At 37.3% G+C, this 15,531-nt stretch overlaps 1 protein-coding gene across 5 annotated transcripts in view; it reads right to left on the bottom strand.

The window, feature by feature from the left end:
* LOC138700358 (transcriptional regulator ATRX-like) overlaps positions 1–15,531 on the bottom strand; it is a 172,004-nt gene that overhangs the window by 37,490 nt on the left and 118,983 nt on the right. For all 5 annotated transcript variants that reach the window (XM_069826933.1, XM_069826932.1, XM_069826934.1 and 2 more), the window contains 5 exons: positions 14,298–14,463; positions 8,130–8,345; positions 5,895–6,072; positions 2,798–2,968; positions 1,279–1,447 (listed from right to left, as the gene is read on the bottom strand). In XM_069826933.1, coding sequence (XP_069683034.1) covers positions 1,279–1,447; positions 2,798–2,968; positions 5,895–6,072; positions 8,130–8,345; positions 14,298–14,463 — 900 coding nt within the window. The remainder of the gene's footprint in view (positions 1–1,278; positions 1,448–2,797; positions 2,969–5,894; positions 6,073–8,129; positions 8,346–14,297; positions 14,464–15,531) is intronic.

Here is a 15,531-nt window from a genome sequence, read left to right as displayed (position 1 = left end):
TAGAAAGTAAGGAAAGGTACCCAGATAAAATTTTAAAAGTATAGATTATACTTCATGGGTAAAAAATCTGGACACTGAAACATAAAGGTATTAGCAAGATCCAAATAGTTGAAATAAAATTACTAAGATGAGTGAAAGGATGTTCTATTGTAAATGAGATAAAATAAAATTTAAGAAATACAAACAACTGAATGTATATTCAACAGATGGCAAATCAAGGAGAATAAAGAAATCTGGAAAGAACATCCAATAGGAATGAATGCAGGAAGATTACCGAAAGAAATTCTAAGATATAACCCAAAAGGATTGGAAATGTAAGTAAAGGGTGTGGCAAAACATCCTCCCTAATTTAAAGTTTAAATAAAAAACAGATGGATCAATATAAGGAAACTGTATTAATATGAATGGTATCTAAACAGTGGGAAATTTAGGTTTACATGTGTTGCCATAGCGATATCAAATAACATGCGCAAAACAATAAGAATTGAATAGGAAACTTTAATATGAATGGTATCTTAACAGTAGGAATTTTTCATTTTTGAATAACGTGTCTCTCAAGTTGTGTCCTTCACTATCAATGCATTGTTGAATGTGACTTCGGAAATTCTGCATCACTCCAACTAGAATTTCTTGAGAAATAAGACCAATTTCTTCCTGTATTGCATTTCTTTGGTCTGGCAAAGTCCTCAGCCGATGTTTGAACACCTCAGTCATAAGATGCCCCAAAAGAAAAAAATCGCAGGGTGCAAGGTCTGGTGATCGTGCTGGCCAGGGGACATCGCCATGTTAAGAAATTAAGCGTCCGAGAAACATCTGTCTCAGGACTTGGAGAGAAATCTGAGCTGTGTGAGAGGTGGCTCCGTCCTGCTGAAACCATATCTGGTCAATCTGCAACGCATTGAGTCTTGGTGCCAAAAAATTGTTGATCATAAAACTGTACCGCTGAGAGTTTACTGTCACAGTAGCGCCATCCTCTTCAAAAAAGTAAGGACCAAGTATCCCGACTCTTGCAACCGCGCACCATACAGTAACACGGTCGTTATGTAGAGGTTATTCATGAAGTTCACGAGGGTTCTGTCCACTCCACTATCGGAAATTTTGATGATTCACGCATGTAAACCTAAACTTCCCACTGTTTAGATACCATTCATATTAATACAGTTTCCTTATTTTGATCCATCTGTTTTTTATTTAAACTTTAAATTAGGGAGGATGTTTTGACGCACACTTTATAATGTAATTTGTCGGGTACCATAAAAATATTATCAGTATACATACCAGGAGGAATGACTTTGCCTTTCTTCTCGTTCTCATACTCCTCCCATGCAGCCTGCCTCTCCTCCTCATTGAGCTCTTCCTCCTCTTTGTTTTCGAGAAGAGAGTCATGTTCATGATATGTAACAATCCATTGCTCGTGCTCCTTCAGCATTTCGGCTAACAGACGATCCTGAAATTCAGTATAGGAAATTTGGTAATCAAAAACAGTCTCAGTTTTGATCTTATATCTAGCTGTAGTACCACGGAATTTAAATACAATAAGCCTTTCAGAAATAACCTTCAGACCAGACTAAACTTTTGGTTTTTTTCTTTCACACCACCTCAATTGGGTAGGAAAATATGAAAGCCCTGCTAGGTGCAAAGTATGTGTTAGCTGACAAGATCAGGCGCGTTTTCATGACACAATGATAATGGAGAACTGATGGCAGGGGAAAATGAATGTGTTATGAGAAAAACTTCAACACCTTTTCCAACCACTAATTCTTTTTGCATTCACAGAGAGATGAATTCAGGTACTCAGCATGGAAAGCCAATACAGTGAAACCTTTCCTAACGGACACCTCCAAGATACGGACACTCCTCATATATGGACAGATTTTTATGTCCCAACTGAAATAATATAGAAATAATGATAAATTAAACTCTCGTTTACGGACACTCACGGACACGGACAGCTGTTTCACAGTCCTAAAGCTTAATTTACCTCCTGACTGCGGACAGAACTTGGATTTCAAGACCTAATGTGTTACAAAAATCGAAAATTTAGTTTTGAGAACTGTACAGAAATTCCTTAACATGAAACATAACATAAGGGTCTCGTAGGCTACCACTAGCCCAGCTAGCTACCCCTTGTTAGCTGAAGCGGGAGGATAAACAAAGTTATAAAATTTAACCTGTCTGATGGGTCCAAGGTTTCCGCGATCGTGAAATTGTATTCGACACATGATAGGGTTAGGATTATTCTCTTTACTTCAATCAGTTGTTCTGTTTCGAGAGACATGGCACCTGAACGTAAAGGTTAAGTTGAAAACTATAAATTACAGTACTGCATAACTGTAGACCTAGAATAAAATTGCATGGCACAGTACTGTATTTTCCTTTTTTCAATTTTATCTACTGTAGTTCAAAGTTGCAAAGAATTTACAGTAGTACAGTATACTGTATTTAGAATTAAACTACAGTAATTCATTTCATTTAAAGCATGAAGGGATAAATAATGCATTATTATAAATTTACTGTTAGATTGGGGAGCCTCCCTCCCAATAAAAGACACCTCCCAGATGCGGACAGATTGTTATGTCCCTTTGATGTCCGTACATGAGAGGTTTCACTGTATATTATTTTGCTCATGTTGCAATACCGGTTTTCTCACCTCTGAATAATATCAAATATTCTTATATATTATACATTTCGATGCATCATTTCATTTTAAAGCAATACAAGATCATAATGTATCTGTTCATTTTTTTTGTCAACATAATTGACCTAAAACTTCAATGTGCCAAGACTGTTAAATTACCTTAGGCAGAATTGGAGTTGGACGTTTAGTCTTCTGCTCAGGATCGAACTGGTAGAGCTCTTGCAAGTCAGCCATATTGTAATGCCTCTCTATCTGCTGCTCATCCACGACTCGACATGAGAGAGAGAGCTTTGTTACCTGTCGATCATATATCTTCTCTTCCATTGTTCCCTGCAATGAAACAGAAAACAACATGGAACAAGAAATTAAGTCACTGCAACAAGGGGAATACTTAAAAGAAATAAAAACTGGAGTAGCAAGAAAGAATGTAGATAAATATACAGGGTGATTCAGACCACCCATAACAGTCATTTATTTCGGAAACTAGTGCATTAAAATTTTCAAGACAAAAATATTTATAACTAAACCACATGTGAACTTTCACTTGAGCTTGATTTTCTCACTCAGCCCTAACAGGACAGTGGCGTATCACTTTAAAATTTCAAATGGGAGCCAGGGTCAAATAAGGTACCATTTGATATAGCTCTTCAAAACAAATAACTTTCATAGGAAACGTTTTTATTAATTCTTAATCTTTCAATGAGAATTTTAAAATGATACGCCACTGACCCTACTTCCTGTTATGGCTGATTGATGAAATCAAGCTCAAGTGAAAGTTTACATGTGGTTTAGTTATAAATATTTTTGTCTCGAAAATTTTAATGCACTAATTTCCGAAATAAATTACTGTTACGAGTGGTCTGAATCACCCTGTATAGTTTATTATAAAACAAACTCCTGAATTCGTAGGTTGTCGAAAAAGACAAGATAACAAAAATACAATAATAACGGGAATAGGAAAAAAGGGTACATACAAAAAATGTTGAAGAAAAAAAAAATACTAAATTAATATGAAATCAGATCAAAATAACGTTTAAGAGTAACCTCTAAAAATTATTACATAAATGATTTAATATATGCAAGGTCCCCTTAATTATAATAATAATGTCTTCAATTTTGTTAATGGGCAGTCAGATAATTTTCCAAATTTCCACAGAATGAAGGGTCGTTCAAAAAGTGTGCCGGTTTTGATATATCAAATTATGAACTTTATTTGTTCAAAATACTTTAAACTAAGACATAAACATGTTTAACTCACCTTCCAATTACAGGTATGGAAATTTCCACTTGGATTTCACCGACAACTTGTCAAATTTCCTCTTTTAACTCGCAGATGTTTCCGGGTTTATTGACATACACCAATGATTTAAGATTACCCCATAGAAAAAAATCGCATGGCGTTAAATCACATGACCTTGGTGGCCATTGGTGGTCACCATTACGCGAGATGAGACGATCTGGGAACCGCTCATGGAGCAACTCAATTGTTTCGTGGGCAGAGTGACTGGTGGCACCATGGTGGTAATGGAGATCATATCGGAGAATTCGCCAAACTGAAGAACATCCTATGCCTAATTCTTGGAAATGGAAACTAACCTTTTCAAGAACCAAACTATTATCAAAATTTATATTCCAAATTTTTTCTCCTTCCCCTTTAACATTATTTATAGTCTGAATAAATTATTGTAACAATTAACATTTCATCTAATACAATTTGCCTTGATATAACTACTGGGTGTTCATTTCAAAGTGTGCCATGACGTCACTGTTGTGAGTCAGCGATTTGAAGCGAGTTTCAGCTTTTATGTCAGAGAAGTTGCCTATTATTCAAGGCGTTCAATCTGAACTTGAGAACGTGTACGGTATAACTTGAACGTCGTAGCAACAGATGGCGGTCTGTACGGTCTATGTGCTACCATAACCTTTTTCGAACTGTGTTTTGCGCGGGAAGTTGTACGCAGGGTATTTGTTATCATCTGTTGCATACAGCAACATTCCACAATACAAATCAAATGCTCCATGTCCATGTTGACAGTCGAAGTTAATGTCAACAAATATGTAAGTAATCGTCTTAACACTCTCCTCATAAAGAAAAAAAAACTCACCTCAGTACGTGTTTCGAAACAGTTCACATTCCTGCCACTACTGGCATTACCGTACATATCGGTAAGTATCCTTCAGAATGAATGCTGTACTTGCTAGGCAACTTCTCTAACACATAGGTAATACGCCTTTGCGGAAATGTAGGAAGATTGAATTCTCTAGGCTCATCGACTAGCCACATGATGACATACAGCGAGCCATGACACACTTTGAACTGAACACGCAGTATCTAAATTTCAATTTTCAATAGATAAAAGGTACAGTACACACACAGCTTTTGAATTAAATTTGTTCAAACTTGATCAAGAATTATTTTAAAAAGTAACAAACAAAACAATATTATTTACTGGTACTGTTCCTGGTTGCAATATATGACCTGTTTTCAAGATTCTCGACTAAAGTTTTTTTTCTATTGTCTCTCAAAATACATTTGAAGTAGGAAAAGGTTTTTTTGACAGCACATGATGTCATAGGTGCAAATTTCATCGCTGCCAGTGTAGCAGATACCCACGGTAACTGACAATTGAAGCCTTCTCCCTGGAGAATGGAGCACACATTTTTCATTTTTTCAAACCCTGGATTCCTCTGCAATACCTTCTTCAGTTTTAATGTGATGGCTTCACCCACGGGTCCTGGTACTTGTTTCTGTAGAAGCAAGTCAATGACACCAATTGCATCTTTCAGTTGTAGCGACGAAGATTCCAAGTACTCAATATATCTTGGAAAGTCACTGAAATGTGCCTTGAGGAAAGCAAGGGAGACAGAGATGTTGTCACCGCTAAATACAGATTTTGCCTTAGGGATTGACGCATCCTCCCTCTCTCCCTCTCCCCCCTCTCTCTCTCTCTCTGGAAATATATTTTTATTTCTCTCAAAATAAAAAAATCAATATATGAACAATGATTTAGGTTTTTTTTAGGTACTAAGGTTCAATTTATTTATTTTTTTTTTAGGTTCAACAAAATTCACATATATGACTCCTATGATCGTGATTCGGAAAAGTATTGAAAAAATTAGGAGTTCAGAAACAAGGAAAAAAAAAATAGGTAAAAACCTACAAATCCGGTCCCTATTCATAAAACATATAAGAGAACACCTGTTAAGGTGGAGAAAAATAATTTATATTCCTAAAATGTATTCAATTCTATCATACCTGTGCCAAAAATCGATATATGTAACATGGCTTCTTTTGACCAAATCTATATATACGGAAGATGCTCTGAACATCATGTGAAGGATTCCATGAAGCATCAAAAATTATAACACGGTTTGCAGCAAATAAGTTGATTCCCAGACCTCCAGCACGTGTTGAGATGATGAAAAGACGAGCTCTGTAAGGAACAAAGACAAAAGACTGCAGAATATTGTGTGTGTGATGTATCCCAATCTTATTTCCGTACCTCAAGTTTGACCAATATGAACCAACTCTACATATTCATTTGCATTGTGAAAAGTGCGAAACGCATATAACCAAAATGTTATATAGGAGAAAAGCTATTAACTTTGTTTAAATGCACCCCCTCTATAAGGGATAGTTCCTCTTAAACGAAAGTAATCAGAGTTTGTATACAAAACAAATATGCTACCTGTAACTACTATACAAAGTTTCATGAAAATCTGTTAGATAAGAGAAAAGTTATTTTGTCCAGCTAGATTTGCATTTTGGACCACTGTGTGGTGGGTACATTACCCTGATTTTGTATCTCTTTCTCAATCAACAGATTCTGTAACAGTACATGTAGCCAATATTTCTTTACAGGCAATTCGTGATGTATTTAAAACAGGATAATTATTAATAATGTGTGGCCTCCATGATCTCCTGACCTACTCTGTGACTATAATCTCTGGGACATGCTGAAGGTAAAGAGTGTAGAAAGCAAACCCACAAACTCAGATGAACTAAAAAACAATATCCACAGGAAATAGCATCTATATCACAAACTGAAAAGCAATGAGTTATGAAGAATTTTTTTTAAGTCAGTGGCAAAAATGTATAGAAAAGAAAGCAGGACAATTTCAGCACCTCCTTGGATAAATTAGGAGAGTAAAATACTTTGTAACACTTTGTCACTGTAAATAACCATGATTGATGGGTAACGGTATGTAGAAGAAGTGAGGCGAAGTGCAGAGGGCAAAATTGTCATGCTGAGGACAGTCACAACTGACTGGCCAGTATTAAATGGTATCTGGAACAACTACATATCTTTTGTCCTTACTTCTTATTCTGCACATAAATGTAAATCTCTTTATTGCAGCTGCAAACCTGGAACTGTACAGTATAAAATAGTGTCTAAAACGATTTAGAATGCCAGTAATGAGAATTATCATTTCCAGCTACTTAAGCTGAAAAAAAGGATGTAAATAATAAAATGTTCTTTTATGAATACACTGATTTTCATAATTATTCGTTTTTATTAACAGAAAGACCTACTGAGTTTAACAGGTATTTATTGTTAGTTTTATTCATTTATTGTTTATATCATCATCATCATCATCATCATCATCATCATCATCATCATCATCATCATCATCATCATCATCATCATCATCATCATCATCATCATCATCATCATCATCATCATCATCATCATCATCATCATCATCATCATCATCATCATCATCATCATCATCATCATCATCATCATCATCATCATCATCATCATCATCATCATCATCATCATCATCATCATCATCATCATCATCATCATCATCATCATCATCATCATCATCATCATCATCATCATCATCATCATCATCATCATCATCATCATCATCATCATCATCATCATCATCATCATCATCATCATCATCATCATCATCATCATCATCATCATCATCATCATCATCATCATCATCATCATCATCATCATCATCATCATCATCATCATCATCATCATCATCATCATCATCATCATCATCATCATCATCATCATCATCATCATCATCATCATCATCATCATCATCATCATCATCATCATCATCATCATCATCATCATCATCATCATCATCATCATCATCATCATCATCATCATCATCATCATCATCATCATCATCATCATCATCATCATCATCATCATCATCATATCCTTCACGTATTAGACCCTACAGGATCTGTTACGGTCTCATGCCAGCGCTTTCGTGGTCTTCCCAATATTGTTTATATTCAGTTAATATATATTTAAGTTAGCATTTTGCCAATTACAGAACTGATTTATTTTCATGATGACACATTAATAATTATGTGAATTACATCACAGACAACAAAGTAAAAGCATAAAAAGCAATACAGCTATAAATAAATTCAAAACTGAATAAAAATTAATCAACCAGAGAAAGAAACCACAATACTCTCTTGAAAAAGTTGGCAATGAAATAACTTTTAACAAACCTTAGATTGTCTTCACGGTTGAAGGCCTTACACCAAAGACTACGATTTTCACTTGATGTTGAGCCATCAAGACGGAAATAGTCCAAACCCATGGCCCAAGAACCAGTATTATTACCTAAAGATTCTTTTGTCTCGCCATTTTGTGTACTGTTATCAATACATGACAAGAAGTACTCAATGAGGTCCAAAGAGTAGAGGGACTGACTAAATACCAAACTGAAACAGAAAGAACAAAATGTTATAAAGGGGAATTCACTACACACATTGAATATGACCTTTTGTAATAAAATATTTAATCTCTTCACATAGTTTCTCTTGCATTGTACGTCTTACATACTGATTCTGGATTCTGATGTCAGGGCACCACAGTTCAATAAAGAGTTATAAAAGATGAAGACACAGTTTATACAATCAGTTGTAAAATATACAAATTCATTCATTTCAGGAGGTTATTCTTGAATAAGGAGGTAGTCTTGATTATTCAATGAGGACGACAGGGCTCATATATGAATATATATATATATATATATATGGTAAACGACCTGACGGCTTGACATTAACTCCTTGGTCCAAAGGTAAATCACTCATCTGGGATTTTATATGTGTAGATACATTAGCCCTTTCCCATTTAAAATCTTCTGTCAATTGTGCCGGATCTGCTGCTGAATCCGCTTATCATGCTAAACAACGCAAATATGAACATTTAACATTAAATTACATCTTCGTCGCTTTTGCAGTTGAGACCTTTGGTCCGTGGTGTAGAGACGCTAAAGATCTACTCACCCAAATTGGTACACGCCTACTGTCCCGTACTGGCGATCCTAGATGTATCAATTTCCTTCGTCAACGCATTGGAATAGCGGTTCAGCGAGGCAATGCTGCCTCCATTTTTTTTTTTTAATTTTATTGGGTTATTTTACGACGCTGTATCAACATCTCAGGTTATTTAGCGTCTGAATGATATGAAGGTGATAATGCCGGTGATATGAGTCCGGGGTCCAGCACCGAAAGTTACCCAGCATTTGCTCGTATTGGGTTGAGGGAAAACCGTGGAAAAAACCTCAACCAGGTAACTTGTCCCGACCGGGATTCGAACCCGGGCCACCTGGTTTCGCGGCCAGACGCGCTGACCGTGCTGCCTCCATCCTGGGATCATTTCCTAACTCTATTTCGTTAGAAGAGATCTTTCTCATTTAATGTGTAGCGTACCTGCTTAAGCAAGGGTAGAAAGTTCACAAGAACAAAACTTCCACGAAGAAAGGAGAGAGGATGTCCGATCTTTAATGAAGCCATGGTCGAGAATATCCACAAGGCGAGGTGCTCCCCATCGGTAACATGAAGATCAACTCTATGTCTGAGTTACGACGGCTGGCCGGCGTCAAGAGCATGGGTGATGCGGAATGCCCCACGCTGCTGGACATCGAGATCTGCAGCGAGCAGAACGACCCCAGGCAGCGCCCCAACTTCGGCGTCAAGTGCAAGATCTTCGAACTGGACACTTGCCAAGGCATCGGAAAGGTGTGTCTGGTGTACATGGACAAGAGCGAGTGCGAATCCGATCTAAAACGAGAGGACCCCAAGATCTGGCTGCTGGACATGAAGTTTCGAGTGGCACTACCTGGCTGCAGACTTCACGCAGTACTTCCGCATGATGCTGGTACACCAGGGTCTGCCCCAGTGGCAGTTCAAATTCACGCCCATGGACCTAACACCGTGGGCTGAGCAAATGTTCGTGTTGATCGCACTGCATCTGCTCCAATCTGATGTGAATAACCCACTCACACAGAGCGTGGACTGGTGTGACATGCCGTATAACCACCTCGACCCTGCGATCTCCAAGACAAGAGCGAAGAGCTCCAAGAAGAAGGCAGACCCAGCCAAGATCAAGCCATCCTGAGCAACTCTGCGGGTGTACGAGTCATAACAGAGCGGCGATTCGTTTATGTTTGTTTTATTAGATTTGAACACTATTGTATTAACAGTTCTGGTTGTTGGGAAATGTTTATTAAAATATTGTTATTCTTATATATATATACACACAGTAGAACTTGGTTATAGCGACCTCGTTTTGTACGACACCTCGCCTATAACGTCAAATATTCTGTGGTCCCAACTAATTCCCCATAAGACATATGCTTTTCTACCTTGCTTAATACGACAAACGTATATGCGTCTACCTCGCATATAACGTCATTTTCAACCTCAGTTTGGAATAACATTGTCTAAGAACCAAAGTATTTTAAGAAATATTTTGTTGAAATCTGGCGAATTATTTATTGTCCCCTTCTGTCATAGACTTCTGAAATGGAGGCAGATTTCCTTTAACTCGCCCGTATTAACGGCAATTGCGTACGATCAATTTCGGCCAGGTAGTTTTCACTAAGTGCACGTAGTATGGCCACTAAAAGAAAAGTTTTAACGTTGGAAGAAAAAGTTAGTGATTCATCAAATTAAGAACGGAATTAAAAAAGCTGACGTGTGTCGTGAGTTTGGCCTAGTTAATTGCATAGTCCAAACGATTTGGAAGAGCAAGGATAAAATTGTTGCTGCAATTGAACAGAATGGATCGAAGCTAGGGGAAGGAGCAGTGAAATTGTAACTGGAATAATGAATACAGAACGTAATTTAGAAAGTGTGTATTGGGAAAATAGGAGACAATAGAGTAAAATGACTGATTACTTGACTCCTAAGTAAAGAAGTTTGGTGAGTATTGAACAAACTACTTTAATACAGAATATTGCATTTATAATTGTACATGTATTTTATTACGTTCATGGCAGGCTTAAAAGTGAATACCGTACATAAATCTAAAATAAGCCTAATTAAGTTTGTTATTTTTCATTTTCCACCTCACTAGACTGATAATATGAAACTCTGTTACTACGACACTCGTTTATACCAACATAATTTTTAAGGTCCCTTGGATGTCGTTATAACAGAGTTCTACTATATATATATATATATATATATATATATATATATATATATATATATATATATATATATATATATGTTAACAGTATTCATTAAACTGTTGTCGAAAATGACCATAAAGTCATTTAAATATGTGCTCCTGCATACATGACTAATACAAGGCATTTTCAATTATAGCCGTCGCATCACTGCAATCGTTATTTTGCGCATGTGTGTTTTCTTCTTCAGTCCTCAGGCAAGCTGTGCATGCAGTTTCAGAGCTTCAGTCAGTTGTGATCAGTTGAAATGTTTAAAGTGATCGAGCACCCCACTGACTGTGAGATGCAGTCTCTTATCCTTTCTTGAATGCGAGGAACATCAAACCAGCTGACATTCATCGTCAACTTTGTGAGGTGTATGGTGATGATGCCATTGGTGATGGAATGGTCAGGAGATGGGTTAGGAAGTTCAACGAGGGCTGCGTCTCTGTGCATGACGAGCAGCGTACCAGTCGGCCATCTTTGATCAATGACGATTTGGTGCATGCTGTCGATGAAAAAATTTATGAGGACAGGAGGTTCACAATTTCTTCGCTTTCCTTGAATTTTCCACAAATGTCGCAGAGTGTTCTCTACAAAATTGTGACAGATCGATTACGATATCGAAAATTGTGCTCACGATGGGTACCCAAGATGCTCACCTAGGAACACAAAACCAAACGAGCTTCCAGTGCATTGAGCTTTCTCACACGTTACAGTGAGCAAGGCGATGAGTTTCTTGACCTTATCGTGACAGGTGACGAGACTTGGGTGTCTCACATGACACCTGAATCGAAGCAGCAGTCCATGGAATGGAGGCACACTGCATCGCTAAGGAAAAAGAAATTCAAACAAACCACATCAACACGCAAGATCATGTGCACTGTTTTTTGGGACAGGAAAGGAGTTCTACTCATCGAATTCTTGCCTCGGGGTGAAACCATTAATAGAGAAACCTATTGTCAGACCTTGAAGAAGCTCTGTCGCGCAATTCAGAACAAGAGACGTGGGATGCTGACCAACGGAGTTGTGTTGCTTCATGATAACGCTCGGCCACACACAGCTTGTGACACCCAAAATCTCATCTCGAAATTTGGCTGGGAACAAATTGACCATCCTCCCTACAACCCGGATTTGGATCCGAGTGACTTTCATCTCTTCCTGCACCTCAAGAGTTCCTCAGTGGTCAACATTTTCATGGCGACGATGAAGTGAAAACAGCAGTGCGGGAGTGGTTCGCATCACAGGCGGGCGAATTCTACAATGAGGGGATAGAAAGACTTGTGCCACGACTCGATAAATGTCTCAATAATGGTGGAGATTATGTTGAGAAGTAATTGAAGTGTGGGGAATACAATGCAACAAAAATGGTTTGTAAATATTTTCCCGTTTACTTACTACAGCCTTTCGGAACTTACTTTTATATTAACAATATTCATTAAAATGTTGTCGAAAATGGCCATAAAGTCATTTAAATATGCGCTCCTGCATATATGACTAATATGTCTAAAATGCAGGTAATAGGCCATTGATGATACAGATGAGAAGAGGTCGGCCGGAGCCGTGAATCAGGTCTCGGCATAGCTCAGATGGAAAGAGCGCTCAGCACGCTAGCTGAGAGGTCCTAGGTTCGATTCCCAGTGCCAGAACGGATTTTCTCCAATAATAGGTATTTATCAAGTGATTATAAAAAAAACTGTCAACTGAGACCCATTTTAATTTTATTAATATTTCTAACCCACTTATATGAAAAAGGCTCTTCAATAAGGACAAACTTGAAAACAAGTGACTCATTAAGCTCAGGTACGCTTGTGTTATTATTCACTACATAACTTTTATTAAACGTGGTTTTCTTCCCTTTAGTCCAGGCCTGCACAAGGTTTAAGCTCTCCAAGCCGGCTCACAGCTCATGAGCGGAATGCAGATATTAGCTGCGCTCTGTATAAGGGGGACTGGAAGAAGGGATGATCTCGTACAAAATGTACACAAAAGGAAGTACTATTACAAGTGTTTATGAAATGAATTCCCGTTCAGTGTTTGCAAAACTATCTTGGACTATTATTAATTAATAAAGAAATATTTATTTTACAGAAATAATAGAAATTCTATAGCTACTTAAATGTGCAATATCATTTTATTATATTTTTACTTATCAGTACATCAAAACGAGGTTTTATGCTGTTGGCAGCTGAAAGGAACAGTAGCCTACTGATCGTAATGAAACATCAGTTATAGAAGTTCGATGTCTGTCTTTATTAAAGTTGATTATAGAAAACTATTGCTCACAAATATAAATGTTGAGCCAAACATAGCAATCATTTTCACAGCCGTCCACACTGCGTCTAGCTGCGAAACCAGGTGGCCCGGGTTTTATTCCCGGTCGGGGCAAGTTATCTGGTTGAGGTTTTTCCAGGGTTTTCCCTCAACCCAATATGAGCAAATGCTGGGTAACTTTCGATGTTGGACCCCGGATTCATTTCAGCGGCATTATCACCTTCATCTCATTCAGACCCTAAATAACCTAAGATGTTGATAAAGCGCCGTAAAATAACCTACTAAATTAATAAAAGAAATTCAGTCAGCCTGTGTAGTCGTGGATATTATTGCTAATGTTTAGTCTTGTAAAACTCAACCAGGCTAGTAGTATTATTCAAACGATCTTTAGCCCTTAGGTCACAGTGAAGATCAATAAGTTCGAGCTGTAAATTGTTAAATGTTAAATGTTATGTTCCGTCTTTTAGATTCCTCCATACTGTACTGTAGGTGAAACAGTTACTGAGAATAGGCCTACACACTGCACTCCACTAGATAACTGAGTGGTTGTTTCCCTCTCCTCTACCTATAGCAAGTCTGTCATTCTGATGTATCTTCCTCTCCGTTTCGGCGAGCGGTAAACACAGCTCTCCCGCTCCGAAGGAGCGCGCGCGCTCATTGAGCACTGTTTGTGCAAGTATGCTTTAGTCCTTTTTTTGGGTCGCAAAAAATACATTTCAAATACAACATGTCATGGTTGAGAAAAGGTTGAATATCAGTACTTTAAATACAGGCAATACAATTATTACTTAACATGACACAAAATATCATGACATATCATTAACATTGTGTTCATATCAAATATAAAAACTCGTAGAAAAATTCGTTACTAGATAACAATGTTAAAAAATTAATTTGCTGTTACATTTTTCAACAATTAAGCATGGACATTCAAAATACTCACACTTTATCCCCAATTTTTTCACATTCTCGAAGTATATAAAACAGAAGAACCAATTTTCCACTATAATTAATATTTTCCAGCTCATCTGATTCAATGAATTGCTTCCACCATTCCAAAGGATTTGGCTTGTCATCTTCTTTTTTATCAATTTCCATAATTTCTGGGTCTAGAACATAAAGAATAAGAAATGTTCAATTGAAACTAAAGCAGTGGAGTTTGAGCCTATAGATACAGTGACCCAGGGCAGATTCCCAATGAAGAGTAGACTTATCTCCCTCTTTTTTCATTTTCATTTTCAAAAGGTGGTATAGACCGATAAGCAAATTAGGTGAATATAAGTTAAATGGGTCCGTCTTCTTGCTTATCAAGTTAGGTTAAATGGGTCTGTCTTCTTGCTTATCAAGTTAGGTTAAATGGGTCCGTCTTCTTGCTTATCAAGTTACTTGATAAGCAAGAAGACGGACCCATTTAACCTATATTCACCTCCCTCTTTTTTGTTTTAATACATTAGGCCCGTCATTTCTCGGAAAGTACAGCAGCTTTAGGCATATTGTGTTACATATGTTTTAATACCAATTCATTAGGCCTGTATCCATAATTAACGTATACTGTCCAGTTATGGAACACAGTTCAAAATCCTTTGGTTCTAGGAATATTTTCCCAAAGATAAGATATCTTCTGCGAGCCAGAACGTCACAGGAGCAAATAATGTGATGGGCTGTTTCAGTCTCCTTCCTGCATAATTTAGTCTAGGCTGCCCTCAAACAGAGATGTTTTTTCACAGGAGCATGGCCTGTGAGGAAAGCTGTGATTGCTCTTTGTTGAAATCTATTACATTGAAGTTATATTTCAGCTCTTTTGTTGCATGGTCTAATAATGAATTGTTTCTTCTATTTGATTCCTGGTTTCTTGGTCCAGGAGTCTTTAGTGTTGAGTCTTGGACCACTTTTTAATTGTCTCTCTAACGGCTCGTCTCCACTATTAAACATTTAACAACAACATGTTAAATGTTAAATTGTTTATCGTTAACATTCCAATATGTTCATTGAACATGTTAAGGCTAATTTCATTTAACACTTTGTCCACACTGCTAACATGTTAAACTTGACTTTCTTTGCGTAGTCCACCATAAACAGTCTATGAGATTTTAATGCAGATAGTGTCTTATTTTTCAAACCTTGGACAATGGACTTAGATGATGATATGACTTTTGTAATTGCCTCTATTGCTTGTT

This window comes from Periplaneta americana, chromosome 5 (assembly GCF_040183065.1).
Source record: "Periplaneta americana isolate PAMFEO1 chromosome 5, P.americana_PAMFEO1_priV1, whole genome shotgun sequence".
Classification (NCBI taxonomy): domain Eukaryota; kingdom Metazoa; phylum Arthropoda; class Insecta; order Blattodea; family Blattidae; genus Periplaneta; species Periplaneta americana.
Note: the sequence above shows the minus strand (reverse complement) of the source record. Positions and strands in the feature narration are given on the sequence as shown.